Source organism: Onychomys torridus, chromosome 1 (genome assembly GCF_903995425.1).
Source record: "Onychomys torridus chromosome 1, mOncTor1.1, whole genome shotgun sequence".
Taxonomy (NCBI): Eukaryota; Metazoa; Chordata; class Mammalia; order Rodentia; family Cricetidae; genus Onychomys; species Onychomys torridus.
This window is the reverse complement of record NC_050443.1, coordinates 174,747,490-174,769,194: the sequence shown is the minus strand read 5'-3', so window position 1 is coordinate 174,769,194 and position 21,705 is coordinate 174,747,490. Positions and strand designations below refer to the sequence as shown.

The following is a 21,705-nucleotide window of genomic DNA, read 5'->3' as shown; positions in this document are numbered from 1 at the left end:
AAAGAGAATTTCTGGTTGACTAGACCAGTTGCTATCTCACTAACAGACATGTCAATATTTTCTGTATAACTTCATTTTTGTGAAACACTTTTCACTTTATGATTAAACAATCTTTATTCTTCTTCCCTTATTTTCTGCCATCAGGTTATGTTTATAAGCCATTTAAGCCAGAGCTTGTGAGCCCCCCCAGGCTGTTAGTGCTTCTGGGAGTCCTTCTAGAGATCTGCAAGGAGTCATCTGAGAAGAAGGAAAGTCAGAGCTGCTTCCTCAAGAGTTAGGTGATTCCTACAGTACATTTGTGTGCACAATTCTCTCATACTGAAGCATTATAAAAGCAAAGAAAGATGTGTTTGTATTTCTGTATCCCTGGGCTGTGCACACAGACATTAAATATTTACAGAAGACATGAATAAGCAGTGAAAAAAAAAAAAGGAAAGAAAAGACAGGTACATGGCGGGAAGGAAGGAAGCTAATAAAAGATTAAGAGGCATGGGTGGTAGGTGGTTTAGAGGCTGCTGGGTCCTGTAAACTTTGTTGCTTACTTATTTTGGTCAGTCTCATAGATAACTAAGTGGACACAGGTAGAGACTCTGCAGACGAACCTGGGTCCCCTGTCTTTGCGACAGACTAGTCATTGTTAAATAACCTGATACAAATTATGGATGATGTCCTGCCATTTCTGTTCATTGTACAGATTTAAAAATGAAAATTAAAACAACCAGTAATCAATCTTTATAAGAATTTGTCTATCTGTATTCAGTCTCAGACACACAGAATTTATCATACAAAACCAACAGGCTTATCTCTTTATAGGTAAATGCACTGTTCAAGGACATTCTCTTCTTTCACACACCTGTGAAGATGAACTGTGAGCACAGTGTTCCATATTACACTCTTCCTTAAGTCAGAAGCACCTGCCTATGCAATCTTAGTGTGGACCAGGAGTAGAGAACGTGGCTTCTTCCACAGTGCACCTCCTCAGAGGTGGGAATCAAATGCCATGTGAGCAGGGTGACAGAATGGGGACAAAGCATCAGTCAGATCCTTGAGTGACTGTGGCACACAAAAGAGCACTGGTCCCCAATTGAAGAGACTTACTTTTTAGGAATTAAGTACCAAATAATTAAGTCCCATTGGCAAAATGTTTGCAGTTCCCACACAGAAAATCAACTGTCCAATATGTGGGATAGTAATTAGAAACAGAACCCTAAACCACCACTATGCATTTAGGTCCCAAAGTCTGAGTGACAGCTCTGATTGCAAGTGCCTTCCTAGGTGTCTTGGCAGACACCCACATGCCAGCGGTGTCTAGGAAACATACTGTCCTACATGGAACACCAAAAGACCCTAGAGCATCCTTGGCTTGGGCACAGCAAGGTGATGCTTTATTTCTGTTTATTCTCTAGACACATCATGAAAGGAGATGAGTCAGTGAAGGACCGAATATGCCTATAAAGGAAATCCCAGGTAGACCATACCAGAGTCATTTTCCTCAGCAGGCAAGTGAAGCCTCCTTGGGAGTGTGATTTCCCCCCAGAAAGCCCAAAGGCTGCACAAGTTGTTTGCATGTTCACCCTCTCTAAATGATTTGCAAATTTATTCAAACACAACATGAAGGATGCTCTATTTGTTGAGGTGACTGTCTGCAGTGTCCTGTACTGAGGGTGAGGTACATCAAGCAGAAACACGGGCAGAAGCACATTGGCTGAGAAAGCCATAAATCCTTATTTGAATCTGCCAACCTGAAAGCCAGGAGGAGCCGGAATAAACTATTTTTCTTAAATGCTACATCTGATTAAGCCATACCATCAAGTGACAGCTGAACTTTAACACTAATATGATATTATTTAAATAACCACATGATTTTTTTACACTAAAAATGATGAATGATTTCTGGACAGCTCAATGGACAGAAAGCAGGAGGACTCTTTAATGAGATTTGACAAGATGGAGACATATGCAGAATGCTCGTTACAGCTCACATGGCAGGGGCCTCCTTGGGAAGCTGGAAAGGCAGCTCTCCGTTCTTTGTGTTGTCTCTAGGCACCGAAGCATTCCTTTAGCTGCCACAGTCTTCTCTGTGGACTGGGAGTTGTTTTTAAGTCGGTTAAGAGCCCACAGACTTTTGGTTCTGGGTTGGGATGGCCCTTCAGGGAAGGGGAGGGTGGAGGGAAACTTGGTTGGTAATGTCCTGGAAACTTGGGATTCACCACTGATGGGTCATAGAGAAATCACATCAGCTCCGAACATGCAACAATCATACATTTACTTGATTCTTACATGACAAATGTCTAGCCCCACAAACAGCTTTCGAAAAGTACTGTTCATGGATGCATGAGCAGAGGATCTCTCCCTGTTTGCTACAGTTGTCTGAAGAGAGGAGTTTGCTCTTTTTAGGCTCATTTTCAGCACTCCTCATCCATCTCACTCCTCAGCTCCAAACCAACAAAAATCATAGTAGATGATCTGTTGACTTCATAGAGTATATGTGAAAATAGTAAGTGCAGAATATACTTAGACTATTACCCATCTTTATTCATTTACCTTTTGAGATTCTTCCATTTCCCATCAGTCAAAGCTCAGTCACACACAGCACTTATGGGATTACTCTGCTACTTGTGGCATATTCTTATAAATCATCTTTAAGGATGTGCGCGAAGCCACAATGCTTCCCTAAGCAGCCTTCTCCTCAGCACTGAAACCAGATAGCAAGCGAAGCTGGTACCCAGTTCTCCGGATGATGGCAGGCCTGCATCCCTGTCAGAACTGAGAGGGAAGTCAGTGTGCCCCTGCCATGGGCCTTCCTCAGGCTATGAAAAAATGCTTCTTGTCTAACCCTAATTTTTTTCCATAGCTTGAGGTAAGCCCTCCAGCTCAAGCCTTGTCTCTAATCTGAGTTACTCACTATGTGGGTAACTCAAAAAAAGGGTTAAAACCAGTGTTCTGTATTTCAAAAGGGTGTTGACACAGCCTAGGAGGGACGAGAAGGACCCAGGAGCCTGTGAAATGCCCCATCCCAGTGGGACAGAAACAGTTAAAAAGAGAGAAACAGAAGATCACTCCCTACCTGGCTCTTACCTTCGCAACATCCCCGTCAGGATCCTGGAACTTTTCCCCAAGTTTGCATCCGTTTCCCGAAGCTAAAGGGGAAAATGTGGTGGGAACAGAAGAACATGGAAGGAATGTCAGCACTCAGGAGTTTACAGCACTTGCTGCTGAATGACAACCGAATTCCACGGCAGAAGAGCCAAACAGTAAGATGCACTTGGGACACTCACACAGACGGACACACTTGGGACACTCACACAGACGGACACACTTGGGACACTCACACAGACACACTTGGGACACTGACACAGACACACTTGGGACACTGACACAGACACACTTGGGACACTGACACAGACACACTTGGGACACTCACACAGACACACTTGGGACACTCACACAGACACACTTGGGACACTCACACAGACACACTTGGGACACTCACAGACTCGCAGTTCTTAGATTCAGAGGATGACACAAGAAGATTAAAAGTGGATACTTAAACAGGATATAAAAGCAAATGCCTCATGGATAGTCAGGGTTTAATATTCCTGTGGGAATTTATCTTTAATATATGAATGTGCAAAACTATAAATGGAAATAAAATGAGGTTGAGAAAGAATGAGGGTATTTTCATAATCTTTGTTCTGAAAGATGGATACACTCCAAAACCTATCTCAGAGGCCTTTTCTCAGCCCTGGAGTTAGTTGAAATACTTACTGGGGGCTATCCTGAGACAGGAGCAGGGCCAGCTGCTTGCCCCTCCCCCTCAAGCCCTTCTCTCCTCTTCCATACTGGGCCTTGCTCATCCCAGCCACTCTTCCCCACCTGTCCTTACAGCTACGCCGTTGCTATCTTGTGTCCATCCCAATGGCCTTTTATCTATGTCTTCTCATTTTTGAACACCTAACTGATGGCATACTCACTCGTTCACGTGCTCGCTGTATCTTTTCTCTGTCATGACTAAGGTTCTCCAACATCTCCTGGCCAATTTGCTCTATGGAGAAGAAAAGAAAATGTAAGGAATGGTAACTTAGGGTATTTGCAGAGCAGACATACCCTTTGCCCCCTAAAGTACCAGAATGATCATGGATATAGAAAAGCAAGATTAAAGCAGTGTGTCCTTACATACCAGATACATTTTAATTAATGTATTTGAAATATATTGTGGTGGTATTGTGTTCCCTGAAATATTGTGCACCCTAATAAACTTATCTGTGGTCAGAGACAGAACAGTCACAATATTAAACATAGAGGATAGGCAGTGGTAGCACATGCCTTTAAACCTAGCATTCCAGAGGTAGAAATCCGTCTGTTCAAGGATACAGCCAAGCATGGTGACTCACGCCTTTAATCCCAGAAAGCGAGCCTTTAATCCAATGGAGTGGCAGGAAGAGAAAGATATATAAGGCATGAAGACCGGAAACTGTAAGCATTTGGTGGTTAAGCTTTTAGGCTTTTGAGCAGCAGTTCAGCTGAGACCCATTCTGGATGAGGACTCAGAGGCTTCCAGTCTGAGGAAACAGGATCAGCTGAGGAACTGGAGAGGTGAGGTAGCTGTGGCTTGTTCTGCTTCTCTGATCTTCCAGCATTCACCCCAATAACTGGCTCTGGGTTTGATTTTATTAATGAGAACTGTTAAGATTCATGCTACAATATATAAGCAGTATTTGATAAATTTACCTATCTTGAGGATGACTGGGTGCAATTTAAAAGCAGGCTGCAGCCAAGTTAGCATCAATAAGTTAATGGTGATGTGACTTTTCAAAGGCCACTCAAATTCCCAGCAAAAAGAAGGGGAGCACAGGTGTAGTGATTAATTACTCTTCACTGTGGAGTGCAGCCTTTGATTTTACACACTGAGAATAACATGGGAAAGTCCTGTCCTTCTCTTACGGCATTATTTACCTATGTAAGCCAATATCCATTTAGAACAGTTGTGATTTTAATGCATGTAATCCTCAATTTCTTCCCCTACTGCAATTAGTGGTAGTGAGACTATCTCTTTGCCTCCAGACTCTCCTGTGTTCTTAGCTGCTGGAGACTCCTGCATCAAACCAGGTGAGGAGCACTTTACCTTCCAAACACTTAGACTACTGCACAGCACTTAGCTCAGTTCATTAAGTCACACTGTTGACTGAAATGAAGGTTCCCTGTCATAATGATCTCACTTGCTTGTCACTTGGCAGTCTCTCATCTGACTACAGCCATTTTACCAGACACTAATTATGACCTGATCTTGCAAATACACAGCTACTTTGAATGATTTTTTTTTTCAGTTCCATTCGCCATCACCAGGAGGTGCCTATCCCACAAAAGAAGAATCTCAAACTGCCTTTGTTAGGATTCGCCACCATAAAAATGGTCGCATGCGCTGGGCGGTGGTGGCGCACGCCTTTAATCCCAGCACTCGGGAGGCAGAGGCAGGCAGATCTCTGTGAGTTTGAGGCCAGCCTGGGCTACCAAGTGAGTTCCAGGACAGGCACCAAAACCACACAGAGAAACCCTGTGTTGGGGGGGGGGGGGGAGAAAAAGAAAAAAAAAAAAAGGTCACATGCATTGCTGTACATACATCCCTGACACTTTCACAACTCTGAGCATGCCTTCCCAGCCCATGATTTTCCATATAAAGTATCTCTTCTTGGATGTATTTCAACTCTTTATTACAGACTTCATAGCTTCTTCTTAAGGTACAACTGTAAAACACACATAGTTTCCGGCAGACACATCACAAAAATAAAGACAGTGAATGACACCACCAAAGCTGAACACCTTTTATCCTGGTTTTGCATCAAAACTAATAGAAATACTCAACTTTGTCATACTGTTTCTACTGATTTTAGTTCCTTTAATCATTAAAATATAGCAATTATAATTAATTTATAACAAAAAATCTATAATATGTATGATCACCACAAAGTCATTATTTCAAGAAAACACTATTCAATACTACTTCCTATCAACATAGCCCATATTATAATACATGATTTCAAACAAATGGAAAAGAGATTATTGATAGTGTCTAACATCCCAATTAGTATTTATGGAAAGAATAAAGAACCGGAAGAATGAGGTAGAGAGGAAAATGAAGTCCCAGCAAGGTTTAGACTGTTCTTCTAAGGCCTTGGAGCACAGCCCCAGAGCAGGCAGTCCTGGATAGCAAATGCAAGAGCCTCAAGTCTGTCAGGTTTGCCAGGGGAAACGCCATTCAGAACTGATCTGTAGTCCTCTACTCCAGGAATCAGTGGAATAAGAGGTCAAGAGTTGGGCTGTTCTTGGAGTCATAAGCCACACTCACAAACTCCTTATTTCTGGTAGGTGACTCAGCAGCACAAGCATCAATCCCATCTTGCAAGAGAGTAGATACTTGCAAAAATGTGGCCCTGGTCATCTTGGCTGGAAACAAAATCCTTCATTTTTTAGCCACTAGCCTATATTTTAATACATTAATAAAGAAAATTCTAGGTAGATATATTAGAGATGATCAGTCTTATGGACAAAAATATATACAAAGAAAGTAATATTTGTATATCAAACAAAGCAAATTAGAGGAGATTGTTTTTAATATAATCCTTTGTCAGATAGCATTAGATATTTAGGGATTATTTAATTTAAAAATTCTAAGATGGTTAATTTGACTGTTCTTGAATTACTAAAGTTAAAGACACTCATCAAAAACACCAGATCTGATCTTCCAGATGATTAGTCCCCAGCACCCACACTACAGCCTACAACTGTCTCTGTAAACCCAGTCCCAGATATCTGAGTGTACAAGGCATGCACATGGTGCAAAAACACATACAGACAAAACACCCACACACATAAAATAAAACTAAGATATATTACCTGAAAAAAGAGAATTCCAGGGCTGGAGAGATGGCTCAGCAATTAAGAGCACTGGCTGCTCTTCCAGAGGTCCTGAGTTCAATGCCCAGCAACCACATGGTGGCTCACAACTATTTATGGTGGGATCTGATGCCCTCTTCTAGCATGCAGGCACACATGCAGTTAGAGCACTCATATGCATAAAATAATTAAAAGAAAAAAGGAATTCAAGCTTACAGACTTGAAATAATGGCAAACGTGACATGTCATGTCTCCAATTTCAATGCCTTAAATTTTCTTGTGGTCTTTGACAGGAACAGCTAGTATGTACCTAGGATGCAGTCAGAGATGCACACTTTATAGTAAGTACCCTTGCTGACACTGAGCATCTTCCTGAGGCTAGGAAACAAAGGGGAACACAAAAGAATGCTGATTTTTGTATGTTGCAGCTCTACATGTCAGTGTGACATGATGAATGAATTCCTAGAAGAAAGACTTCCTTCCTGTCCTTCCATTTTCTCCACAGAGGTCCTGGGAATCAGCCGGGGACACAGAGCTCAAACACATAAAATGAATTGTTTTTACAGTTGCACAGAATCAACCATAGCGTCCACCCACAGCCCTTTTATTTATAGGGCGCGCACTTGCAGAGGATCTTTGGGTAACACTGCATCCCCTCTCCAGCCTTTTGCATGCTGTATACAATAGGCATTCAATGCTTTCTTGTCTCCAAGTGAGTGGAACTAAGAACGAAATAGGTAACACAAATCTAGCAGGACTCTTCCTGCAGGACTTGCCTGGCATCTCCAACGTAGATAAGATCTAGGCTGAGGAGTGCATATCTCAGAGAGCCTTTTCATTCATAAATTATTTGACAAATTGTATATACTATCATGAGGTAAACACAAGTGAGTCTTTAAAAGAAACTGGACTTGTACTTTAGCAATGAATGGATTAAAATATTCCCTATGAAAAGTCAGATGTGGCTGAAGCTTACATCATGTTACAAATATAGCCGAAGAAAAAGGTGCCTCAAATCTAATTCAGTACAAAAATGTTCCATCTTATAAATTCAAAATATATATTTTTAAATTGAGCCATTATGCTAGGAGCAGAATGGTATACTCTCCAGAAGGTACTGATTACTCCTCAGCATGGCTGTACTTAACTTTCCTTTTACAACCTTTGTTAAGGATGTGGCTTCCAGAAAATTATTTTTAAAAGTGAAGGACACCAGTTGAGTCTTCTTTAAATTGCCAAGAGGAGATAAGGTTATTTTCCAAACACTTGAAAATGCCATTAGCAACCCGGGGGCATGGGGAAGGCACCCACAATAACTTGGCATTTGTCATCTGGACTGTGTCCTGCTGCACCCAGACGTAAGAGCTACACTCAGTACTGAAGAATCTTTGGTGTTCCTGACACAGGGAAAGTAGTGTGCCACAAAGACAGTTTTTCACCATCTCTCTTCATTTGAAGCTCAGGACATGTAAGGGGCTTCTGCTTCCACTATGATGTAGAAAGTGCACAAAGGACCATTTATCCGTACTGACTCTCACTGCCATTCCAAAGTAAGGAAGAATTTCACTTTGGGTTAACTTTAAGGAAAACACTTCTTTGAGCCTTAGTTTCCTTCGAAGTAAAGTGAGGATCAGACTGGATGACCTGGCTCTAAAATATTAGGATAAGACAGCTCTTGACACAAGGCCTGTTTCCTGGTAGAGTACATAAGCAAAGGTATAAGAGTAAGTCAGGGCTACTGATGCAGGATGCATGCCTAGAGAAATAGCAAACTAGTGAATATACTTTAGGCTTGTATGTGCCTGTGTGTGTGTGTGTGTGTGTGTGTGTGTGTGTGTGTGTGTGTGTAGGCATATTTTAAGGGAATTATGTTTGAACATTCTCTCCACAGCAGCTGAGTGTATATTCTATTTTGCTTTAGGATGATCACATCTATCATTAAGCAATTAAAAAAATCATTAGTGTTACTTTTATCAAAGTCATAGTACCAGAGCCTCCCCTCAGTTACTGGTTTCCTGTAGATAATTAACAGATACTATTCCCAGGGCCCAGAGACATCAGTCAGAGGAGCTGTGCTCCCAATAACTATGCAATGGAATGAGCAGGTACTATGTAAATTGAGGTTGTTAAACAAAAGCAACAATGTTAATTACAGCTCCATTCAAAAATAAGAGTGAATGGGCTCTATTCTGTGAACCAAGACCAGGACAGCAGGAAGGACGCTCCTTCTCGCAATTCAATAAAGAACATAAAAGGCAGGAGATGAGGGCAGAAACCTGAATGGGAAGCTGTCAAAGCATTCCAAAGGCTCACATGTGGAATTCAACCAACGTGTGTTTACTTAGTGTGTTCAGCATCATCCAGCTTCCCAGGGTGAATGAATTACTCATTCTAAAAACAAAAAGAAAACAACAAAAAACCAATAGAACAAAACCCTAAAGTGCTGCAAAAGTACTGACAATTGACTGCAAAGTAATTAGAAGCCCTTTTGGAAGTCATTATGGGCTGAGTCAATCCCTTCCTGTACTCCAGTGAACCCAGACCACATTTCTGCCACTGCTTATATTGTATTCTAACCACCTGCTCATCAAGAAGTCACTGTCAGGCTGGCAAGTGTTGTCTTTTTAAATCATTTTTCAATTGCTTGGAAATAACAATGAATTAAAAAATAAACCTGTGTGTGTGTGTGTGTGTGTGTGTGTGTGTGTGTGTGCGCGCGCGCGTGAGTTTATTTGCATGAATGGACATGCATGTCTGAGAGCAAGGATGTCTAAGTCAGAGGACAACCTCTGGTAAAGGTTGTGAAAGGACCACCTTTTACTTCCTTCTTTGTTACTGTGTATGTCAGGCTAGCTGGCCCATGAGATTGAGGGTTTTCCTATCTTGCCTCCCATCTCACTGTAGGAATGCTGGGATTACAGACATACACAGCCATTCCTATCTTTACATGGGTCCTGGAGATCTGAACTCAAGTCCACAAGTGAGTGATTTCCCCTCTGAGCTGTCTCTCCTGGCCCTCAGTTTATTTTTTAATGGCAGACTTCATAGAAAATGACAGACTTTCAGCTTCTTTGAAGGTGTGAACTATCAGCAATACCGAGTCTCCATGTTTACTGGCAAACACGAGCTAGGACTGAGAAGTGGTGCCCTGACAGAGGAGCCTGATCACGTCCAGCTTGCCACTTCCTCCCTACCCCACCTCATTCTTTCACGTTCCCTGCTTGGTCAGGAGGAATGGGAGAGTGTGTGTTCTGGCTTCAATGTTATTTCCATCGCACCTGAGAGCTCCTTTAGGCGTATGTGGCAGACCTCAGAAGGCAGGCCAAGGCAGATGTTCAGGAAAGATCTGTTTGTGAACTTGGAATATATCCAAGCTGTCTTTATCACACTTCTAACAGAATCACAGGTATTTTAGAAAAAGAGTAGGTTTTAAAGTAACTGCAAAGATGAGCATAGGAACAGCAGGTGACAGTGTGTGTGGTGGGGTGGAGGTTGCCCAGAGAACAGTGTTAATTACAGATAGGGCTACAACCACAACACAAATCTCTGACTGCTTGCTTGGGTCAGTGAGCTTTGCAGTTACAAGTACGGGGAAAAATTAAAAGTCCTCTATTCAAAACACGTTACAGCGCACGTGGAGCAAGGCAACTTAACACATACAACAAAAGCATTATCAGTGTTCAAGAGAAGCCTTTGCAACAACTTCGGCAATAGAGGGATGGGGCCAATTCCATCTAGGACTCCATCATTCCCATGAAAGATTACAGCATGCTATTATAAATACTGTTTCCTGAAAATTATACAATGAACAGGACATCCTGGAAGGACTGAATCCTACCTTAACTTTTTGAGGTGAACATATTTTTGTTCTTTTGAAAAACAAGGAATGGATTATTGTACAGGCAAAAACTAGCTATAGTGAAGGATAATCCCATTGACCTTTCCACCAGGCTATTTGTCATGGCAGGGGAAGGAGCAGGGGAAGGAGGGGAGACGGTTCAGTAAGGAAAGGACTTGTTCTGCAAACATGAGGATGTGTTGCACTCTCCCAAAACCAGCGCGAACAGCTATACCCTAGTACTGGACTAGCACACGGCTATTAACCTAGTACTGGAGATTGGAGGAAAAAGGAGAAGCCTAGGGCCTTGCTGCCAGCCAGTATAGTTAAAATGACATGTTCCAGGTTCCGTGAGAAACCCTGTCTCAAAAACTAAGACAGATTGGGAAGTAATTGAGGAAGGCTGTTTACATGGACCATCCATGTGTGCTCATATGTATTGTAAGTATCTGTCTGAGTATTTGTTGCCAGGCCTTCCAGCTACAGGCCTAGAAGTAGACTGCTGGATTATGTGGCAGTTCAGTGTTCACCCTTCTGAGGAATGGCAAATTTGTTTGCATAAGAGCTATTTCATTTTATGTGGTAACCAGCAACACACAGGAGCTCTAGTTTCTCTTGGGTCTTGGCATGGACTTGATGGCATTCCCAGCTGAGGAGAAGGACTGGTTCTTGACTGTAGTCAGGGATGCTCCCGCCTGAGAGCAGCCAAGCACCTTCTTATGGGATTAGTGGCCATGTGTAGGTCTTTGGAGAAATGTACAGTAAAGTCTTTGTCCATTTAAAAAGCTGCATCATCTTATTCTTACTCATATATCTTCTAGAGGTTAGACCCTTATCAAAATGTGACTTGTGCACACCTTCTCTCCTGCTGCTAACTTTTCACTTGGACTTGTTTTGGATATGCAAAAAATCTTTAAGTCAGAGAAAGTCTGACTTGCCAATACTTGCTTTTGTTGTCTGTATTTTGGGGGTTATATCTAAGAATTCACAGCTACCACCAGGCTTCGAAGATTTCTCATTCTATATTCTTCTAAGAGTTTTATATTCTTACACCTTATGTTTTGAGCCATGTTGACTTTACATGGTATGAGGTAAGGGGCCACAGGTATACTTTTGATTATACAAAACATTTACACTTAACTGGAAGTTAACTTTTATAACATATGTTATATAGCTAGACAGAGATATACAAATATGTATTCATATTTTGCATGCAAAATAGTGAGTTACTAATATGTTTAAAATAGAGTTTTTATTTTTTACTACAACTGGACAAAGAGATTTAGAAATTAAAATATGCACAGAAAGCAAGCAGATATTCAGACTGAAGCAAGAGGAAGACATATGTGTGTACTAAACAAATGGGAAAGAGTTATCAAGCCTGAAGAAATACAACACAATGGATATAACAGATAATACATTTTATATATTAATGCTGCTGAATTCCAGCATTAAGAAACACAAAGCATTGACCTCCAGGATGATAAGCATTGAGGAAATACCAGCCAGGATATCATGTCAGACAGAAGAAAAAACTGAAGAAGTGACAAGATGACATTAAAGGTGGCTTAGAAATTAGACAAATGACTAATGCTTGAAAATATAGGGATAAGTCAGTTTCTTTAGCTTTCCACAAGGCACTATTTCTTCTGAGCACAAGGTCAACAAATACATACCATACAAGCTATCGCTCCTTAATACTAAATGTCTGACAGACAGCACCAATCAATCACAGTACCCTGGAACAAACTCCTTAAAATGCTCCAGACAACTGACTTCCATTGAACACAGTTGTCCTCAGAGACAGGACCTATTTACTATCCTGGATCTATAGCACCAGGTATCTTTTCTCAGTTGACAACAGGAACTGGGCAACTGCTAATCCTGTCAACTCTTTACTCCTTAGCTTCCAAGGAATGTCCTGCTCTTGGACTTTCTGCATCTACTTGCTTCAAAAGTCTGAGAAGGGTGAAGTTTGAAGGTCACAGTAAAGGGCCTCATCTGGTACCATGCAGCAGACTCACCTGTGAGATGCTACAGAGTTACTCAGACTTGACTGTAGGCTGACTACATCAGGAATCCCTAGCAGTGGGGTAACTTTTCATAAACCACGTTCAATTCTTTACTATGGCCTACTGGCATCCATTTCTCATCAGTCTCTAGCTCAACATGCATGACTCTAATGCAGATATCTCTGAGTCTTGGTACTAAGATTTTCTCAAGAAATTCAGAAACAGGCTGGAAGATGGCTTGGTCAGAAAAGTGCCTGCCATGCATGCACAAGGACAAGTTCAGGTCCGCAGCATTCTCGTGGGAGCAGGTGTGCAGTATATGCCTTGTAACTCCATGGTGGTGCAGATGTGGTCTATGGAGACAAGCAGGTCTCTAGAGCTCACTTCCAAGCCATCCTCTCCAGTCAGTGAGCTCTGGATTCAGTCTCAACAGAGTGGAGGGCAACCGAGGAAGGTGCCCAAATTTGATTATTGACCTTCAGCCTCCATACCCTACTGGCAAGCGCACACACAGACACCCACCCTGACACACAAACAAACACCCATACATAAAAATAAATCAAAAGAAAATAGGAGGCAAGAAGTGATTCCATATTGTCTTGTTCAAGTTAATTTTAAGAATGAGACTCATAATTCTTAGCTTATCTCATTCAGGGCTACCACCATATTCCCACTTTCTAGTTATAAGTAGATTTGATGGTGTGAGGAAGAATTCAGTTTGTATTATTGAACAATGAAAGCACATAGTCCAACACACACTCTTCTATGTCCTGAGTACTTGGAGATCCGGAGGAGAACTTTAGTCCTTGGTGTTCAGTGTTCCTCTCTAGGAGTTCTTCCTACAGCCGGTCCACCGTCACTTCTGCTGCATCACACACGCACACACACGCACACACCTCATTGTACACACCCCAATCCACAGCAACTCCCTTGTACTTATTTTGTGGTTTCTATCCATTGTCCTGAATTATTTGTTTGTTTGTTTGTTTATTAATTTCAGTGATGGATATAACCATTGAACTTTTTTTTATTATAGGATACTTCATGATTCTTACTTTGAAGACTACATATTACGTATAGATCCATCCATCAAAAAAAAAAAAAAAAATCAAATTGGCCAGATACTAAAAAAACAAAAACAAAAAAAACCCCAAAACAACAACAACAACAACCAACCAACCAAACAAACAAACAAAAAACATACCCTGGGTTCTATATCCACAATTTCTAATTCAGTAGGTTTGGAGTGAGGCTCAAATTTGCACTTTTACCAAGTATAACTTATTTTCTGCTCTCTAGGTTATGCTTTGAAAAGCACTGCTCTGGTGTCTGGGTTGACAAGCTAAGGCTACAAAGCTTGACATGTGTAGTATGTTTGCATAAATGAAGTTTTACACACACACACACACACACACACACACACACACAGAGAGAGAGAGAGAGAGAGAGAGAGAGAGAGAGAGAGAGAGAGAGAGAGAGAGAGAGGTTGAATAACAATAACATTACATGGCAGAACAGCCTTCTATTTTAGACACTGAAAGTCTGGGAAGTTTTCGAGAGTTAAAAATGAATCAGATTCAGGCCAGGGAGATGGCTCAGTGGGTAAAGGCACTTGCTGCCAACCCTGACACCCACATGGCGGGAGAAGAGAACTAAGTCACACAAGCTGTCCTCTGATTTCTACTCACATGCATGGCACTTGAAGACGGCCTTAACTAGAAATTACTAACAAGCCCAAGACGAAGGAAATGGCGAAAAGGGGACAGTGACTTCATGGTATATTTTGTGGAACTTAAGGTTCCATGATCTCAGCATCATTTCTCAACTTCAGATGTCTGGATGACAGGACCTCTAAACTGAGCCCAGATTACTGTCTTCTCCACCCTACTCCAGAATGAAAGAGACAGAGGAACCCAAGAGTCCCCTGCGACATTAAAGAAGGGCCAGGTAACCACACTGCTGGAGACTCTAGCCGGTCAGATGGCAACAGCTGGTGACTCCAGGTGCTGCACACTAAGTACCCGCCGCTCTGAGAACTTAAGTCTCAGCCTGACCTCAGAGGGACCATCACAGCCACACAGCTGAGGCTCTTGGTAAAGTCCTAGAGTTCACTCTTGTTGAGCTTTCTTAGCAAGCACTGAGACACAGGGAGCGTCTAGAACCCAGAGGAAACAAAGTCACTATTGTTTCTAAATACAACAGAGAATTGATTAGACCTCATCAGCAAGGCTCTACAGAGAACTTATTGGCATAGTTGTAGGAAGAATTTTTAATTATATTTGAATAGGCTCCATTAGGAGCCACTAAAATCAAGTCTTTTACTGAAATTCTACACAAAAGTCTGAACAAATTGAGATGGGACTTTCTGTGGGGAGAGAAAAGGCATCTAGGTTTAAATAAGCCTTTGTGGGTAAAAATGAGTTCACTCATTCAATATATATGCAACAAATGTTTATTGCTGACAGGCTGCGCACAAAACTCTGTGATGTACACTTTGTTCTCAGGTTAATTTTACTTAAGTTTTGATGGCTGTTTATTGTCTGTTTTGTTTTATGCCATGACACTGACTCTTTATAGCCCATAGGAAGGAGATTACTATTTACCCATCATACAGACAGGGTCCTCAGAAGCTCAGAAAAGCTAAGTGATTTACCCAAGGTTGGCCAGTATTCCAAACTCTCGGCAGAGCCCTAAGTAGATGGTTTGGGCTGGTGGCAACCACCATGCTTTCATTAGCCCACCAACAGCTAGCAGCACATGCAGAATTCCGGCCTGGCAATTTGGAGCTGCACTTTGCAAAACCAAGCAAGAAAACAGGAAGCTCAAGAAAGCCTAGAGAGTTCAATGCTATAAATTCAATGGACAGAGCACAGGGTGAAGTGGAGAAAGCAAGCAAGCAAGGTGAGTTTTCTAAGCACACCAGCCTCTTGCACAGCCTGCCCTCAGGCCCAACCAGCCCATTTTTCTAACTTTCTCCTACCATCAGTGCAGAAGCCCCAGGCCTCTTTTTGGGATTTTGTGCACACTCAGAGACTGCTGATGGGAAAACACAAGACTCTGAGGACGGAAGTGGGCTACTGCTACACCATCTTGTGAAATCTTCATGGTGTCCAGGGGGTCAGGCTTTGATTTCACTGTTTTAAGTAAACACCACCCAGACACACTCAAACACCACCACTTCTTGTTCACTGACTCATTCTTTCTTTCTCCCAGCTTGAGTAAAGACAGCTCAGCACTGTGGAATTCTTCACAGAAAGCTATCCCCAGTGTAATGTCATATCTTGGTGATGACTTCCATACTGTAAGACATGGGATGCTGCTTTGTGGAAAAAAACTTTCCTTGGACGAAGCGGTGATGGATACACTTTTTTTCTAATGTACCCTTTTCCCATCCCTTCGGTCGAGGGAGTTGTTGAGGAAGAGTTTGGCTACATAGTCCAGGGAGACCTCAAACTCATGTCCTTCTGCATAAGTGTTAGGATTACAGGTGCTTATTTTAACTTTTTCTTTCCTGGAGGGTCCATCCTTCGAAGACAAACTGCTGTTCAAAGCCCCTGCATCTCCTCCATGTTAGTCAGCCTTCCATCACTATAGTCCAACACTGGAGACAATCCCTTACACGGAGAAAAGGTCTGATTTGTCACTATATTCCAACACTGGAGACAATCCCTTACACAGAGAAAAGGTCTGATTTGTCACTATACTCAACACTGGAGATAATCCCTTACACGGAGAAAAGGTCTGATTTGGCTCTTTTAGTGTTTCCAGACCGTGGCCAGGGAGACCTAGAGCTTTTGTCTTCCAGGTGAGGAATAGGTGTGGAACAAATTGCTCCCCTCTTGGGTAGAATGCAGAGAGTAAGGTGTGGGGTCCTGCAGTGCTCTTCTAGGACACGTATCTGAGGGTCCTCACAGGTCCTTTTTCATAAATATTCCATTTCTGCCCAATAGTGCCACCCTGGAAACTAACCAACAGCCTTTGGTTATGGGACTTCAACATCCAAGCTGTGGCATCCTTGAGAGATCAATAGCATATACCCAATTTTAAAAGTTACCATCATTCTTATCTTTACTGTGGAAATTTTGAGTTTCATCCAAGGGACTGGGATTACCACTTAGCAGTGTAACTGTTCCATTAAAAGAGATGAGGCCTGTATCCTTTCTCACCAGTTTAAGACACTGGGATATCAGTGTACATAGTTAAAACCTCATTTCTAACCTGCCTAATAGTCACTTAAGCATCAAGGAGACTAGTGACAGAACTGTCCCATCTGACTTCCTGCAGCCTGGGACACTGCCCAGACCCCAGCCGAGAGTGGCAGATCAGCCAGGCCCAAGTGCTGGCTCAGCCTTACAGCAGTACCTAAAACTGTTCAGCACTAAGAAGAGAAACAATGACCTTATCACATAAACAAACAAACAAAAAGACTGGAAAAGAGCCCCACTCAACCCACTGAAGCACTGCCATATGAACACACCAGAGTCCCATGAATGTAAGAAATATCATCTATGTATCTAATGTAAGTCAAACATCAGTAAACAACAGTAAGCTATTTTAACATGAGAACTCTTCTGTGAGAAGACATGCTTCCTATAAAGGCAAATAACATTTCTGGTTGCAGCCAAATTCATGGAGGAATTAATTGAAGAGGCCATATAAAGTATGTGAGTCTCTTCTAGGAGAGGGAGTGGGTTTTAGGGTCCTGCACCCTACCACCATTTCCAGGGGGTTGATGAGCTTAAAGTATATCAGTAAACTAATAATATACAAGAAACACCACCACGACCCACTTCAAATTATTAGTATTAGTTCAGTTTTGGTGTGGCCTCACCTTGAGAATCTAGATGATAGTAACACAGAATGAAAACTTCCCTTTTTTTGCACAGACAGAAGCTCAGGAAGCCAGTGAATGGCTAGAGACTGGCTATGTGCAGCGTTCTTTGAATACGAATTAGCAGTGGGTAATGGTAGCATATTTATGAGGTCTCTTGCCGGGTCCTTTCCTCCTGTGAATGCTGTATAATTCATTGCGTGCGCCCTGACCCCAGTGCGCTCCTGTTCTGACAAATCATACTTGATTAAGACAAATCTTTATTAGTTAGCTAGTCAACTTCCCCATTTATCACTGGCAAATCCCATTCTCCTCTTCAGGTGCAAGAAAAGTGACTGAAACCTTCACAAACAACAGCCAAATCACCTCGAACAGCCAAACAAGAATGATATATTTCTCATAGACCCTGAAAATAAACCTAAAGCTTCAGAGTCTTAGATGGCTAAACAAAGAATTCAGGAGCTATACAGTACACATACTGATGGACTCAAACCCCCACACATCTCACCCAAGCTAAGACACTGTTAATTGTGTAATCTATATCAGATATATAAAAATCTGTATTTTTATCTCCTACTACTTATTTTAAAAGCAAAATGCTATGTTCTTAAAAACTGTACTATAAGCTGGAGGCTCAAAGTGCTGAGACAGTAAAGATAAAAAGACTTCCCAGCATACAGAAAGCTTATGGTCCCCACCAAGAAAAGAATAACAACCACCACAATCTCTAAAGAGTAGAACCGAACATGGTAAATGAACTCAAGATTATTGTTGATTCTTTTGTAAGGTGGGAAATGTGTGTACTTTCAACAGTCTGCTACACTCTTGTGAATTTTGGTGTTGTTCACCCCAAATAACTGGAGGTTTTCATAAGAGCTGATTCTCACTCGGGTGTCTGGTGATCCCAGGACTGCTCTCAGACCCCAGCAAGGAAGCCATTGGTCACAGAGCCACACACAATGCCCCAGGACTGCCACTCAACATAGAAAACAGCGTCCTTCCAACAAGTTTCAGAAATTCTTTGGTCTCAGGAAGGTAGACTTGGTACAGCCCATTACCTTTCATTCCTCAGTGAGAGATGGAATGAAAATGTTCATGTCAGACATTCATTTCTCAAAATTTTACTCTCGTGCTTCATTCCAATGTAGGAGAAACATCGCTTTTGGCTTTTTCATGTTACCAAACTAATCCAGATATATAATGATGGTCTAATCTCAGAATCCCTTAAGAATAATCCAGAGACAATGTGCCAATATTTCACAGTATTTCCATGTGAGCTCCTATATATTTCACATTGTTAATAAACAAACCTATTTATTACCTATGGGGGAAGCCCATTTTTGCTCCTGATATCATTAATGAAATACTGGTTACACTATATGGCACAGATACAGTATTTTACCTTATTGATGCTCTTATGTGTTACATGGGAAGCATTACTCAAAACATTTTGCATGTGGGGGCTGTCTTCTGTTTGCCAAAATTTCCCATTTAGACAATGTGGATACATCTTGAGAAATGAGGTCTGAGCTTGGTAGGAGAAACTTCAAAAGAACACCTAGTGCAGTAGGGAATACTGTGTTGATGGTTTAGAAGCAGACAGGCTCTGATTAGATCTAGGGCTCAGAAGAGATCACATTTGAACCACCCCTTCCCTGCCTTACAGATCTTTCATCAGGATCTTAAAGCAGTGAACAACTATTCCCAAAGTGCAAATTGCTGTGGTCTTTTTGGAAAACTTTTCCTTTAGTTGGAGGATAGGCTGGAGAGTTTTTCTCTTTATGATGTGTCCACAGAAATAAGGGGAATGTTTTGAAATTGCTTTTAATCTATTCCATAGATTCACTACTCATTTATATTTATTTATTTTTTCATTTAGAAAACTTGGTAAGAATAAACTCGTCTAGAAAGGCTAAACTACTTGCCCATGGAAACCAAATTTAGGTCAGAGGTAAGGTTAGAAATCCAAGTCAATGGAACCTTTTTGAGAGCCAACACTGTGGCAGGCTTTTTGGGGATGCTAAGAAGGGCAAAGCAAGGTTCAAGCACTTAGCAGCTCACAAGCAAATGGGACAGAGTGACATGAAACCCATCATTAAAACAACATGTAAAACAAGATACAAGTGCTATGTGGGAGCACATGTCAAATGTGTTGGATCAGCCAACATAATGGTCCTCTCCATAGCATCCTTGTCTCCAGAATCCATATGTTGTAACTCCCTCTCCAGCTTAGCTTCTTGCCACACTAAGCTAAGTTTACTCACAATGATGCTGACATCTTTTGATATTACTTAAAATCTGAGTGTGATTTATGCTCCTTACTCTCTTCCAAAAGGAAGGAACCATGGAAATAATGCTTTCTTTCTTTCTTTCTTTCTTTCTTTCTTTCTTTCTTTCTTTCTTTCTTTGTTTCTTTGTTTGTTTCTTTGTTTGTTTGTTTCTTTCTTTCTTTCCTTCCTTCCTTCCTTCCTTCCTTCCTTCCTTCCTTCCTTTCTTTCTTTTGAGAATCTATATCACACTGACCTGAAAGTATAACATGTGAAGGCTATTTGGATAATATACAGGAGAGGTTACAATTCTAGCAAAATTTGTCAGTACAGATGTCAAAAGGCATTTGGGACATACCAATTGAGCAAGACACAAGCCAAAGTGAATGATAGTTGTCGAGGTCAATCCCTAAAAATGTCTCTTTATTCTTTCTTTCTTTCTATCTATCTATCTATCTATCTATCTATCTATCTATCTATCTATCTTTGTTTTTATGTGTATGCCTATGTGAGTTTATATGTAATATGTGTGCACAGGTATCCACAGAGGTCAAACGTAGGCACGAGGTCCACTGGAACTGTGGTTATAGATACTTGAGTCACTATGTAAGTGCTGGAACCTGAGTCCTCTGCAAGAGCAGTAATCAGCACTCAGCTGCCAAGCCCTCTCTCCAGACCTGGCTATCTTGTTTGTCAACCTGATGAGGCTTGGACTCACTATGGACCTGGTGACATCTATGAAGATCTGTCTAGGTTAGTTTTATGGGAGACAGGTAGGGCAGCATCATTCCCAGGGCTGGGGCTGAGAGGAAGGAAGAGAAGAAGCCGGGCAGCATCACCAATTGTTCTCTGCTTCCTAACCACGGATGGAGCAGGACCAACTGACTTGGGCTCCTGCTGCCACAATGTTCCTGCCATGATGGACCATACCCTGGAACCGTTAATCAAAAGGGACCTTTCTTCTTAAGTCTACTTCTCATGCCTGACCACAGACTGGCAGCAAGTAGCTAAGCAGCAGGGCACTGCTCTGTGTCTTTCCTTCCTACACAATGTTCGGCACACAGCACACCACATGCTTCTGAGGTGAGTGGGAAAACAGATGAACGGAGGAGGTGAGGAGGGGAAGAGGAATAGAGAGAAAGGAGGAAGTGAGGAAAGCGACATCAAAAACTCCCTTGGCTAAAGAGGTTAAGGTAGTCGGAATAACTCTAGAACCAGGAGGATTTGGATATTCTTTATTCCATTGCAAACTGCAAGATCAGCTAAAGAAATCAGTGATTTTTCTAACTGGCCCATCTTATCTCAACTCCTCATTTTATGTCTTGTGTCACATGTAATGCAGAGAAAGGAAGTTCAAGACTGTGTAATTACTGTGACTACTTCTTACCAGAGACTACACATGGCCCTGGGGCATGGCTTCCCAACAGTCCAGTCATTTTGCAATGGTGGGTGAAATCCTGAGAGGCCAGCTTCTACAAGAGCATGGTCTAGACTCACCATGTTAGTGATGCTCTCTGAAGCTTGCTGGGGTATCAGATATGTGGCTGTGTATGCCTTATAATGAGAAATGGGGTGAAAACAGGTGGCAGGGAGGGAAGGAATGCACTTTTCCCTCACAGCTCACTTATGTATGACATTACTGAATTCTGGGAAAGAATTTAAGCAGTGTATCTACTTAGGTATGGTAAACTGATCCCTCATTCATTAAAAAAAAAAAAAATATTAACTGAGTGCTTATTACGAACCAGGCATGGGAATAGAAACCAAACCTGACATCAGGTGATGACCTGTGTGCTAATAGGCAAACAATGGTTCTTTGAAAAGTGGAGGTTAAGAACATTTATTGAATAATTTGAGGTCATT

At 41.7% G+C, this 21,705-nt stretch overlaps 1 protein-coding gene across 5 annotated transcripts in view; it reads right to left on the bottom strand.

Moving 5' to 3' along the window:
• Positions 1-21,705, bottom strand: part of Vti1a (vesicle transport through interaction with t-SNAREs 1A) — a 318,857-nt gene that overhangs the window by 131,535 nt on the left and 165,617 nt on the right. For 2 of the 5 annotated variants that reach the window (XM_036172767.1, XM_036172762.1), the window contains 2 exons: positions 3,975-4,045; positions 3,079-3,140 (listed from right to left, as the gene is read on the bottom strand). In XM_036172767.1, coding sequence (XP_036028660.1) covers positions 3,079-3,140; positions 3,975-4,045 — 133 coding nt within the window. Of the gene's footprint in view, positions 1-1,902; positions 2,148-3,067; positions 3,141-3,974; positions 4,046-21,705 lie in introns of those variants that run through there. The other 3 variants (XM_036172792.1, XM_036172782.1, XM_036172774.1) reach the window with 2 other exon arrangements.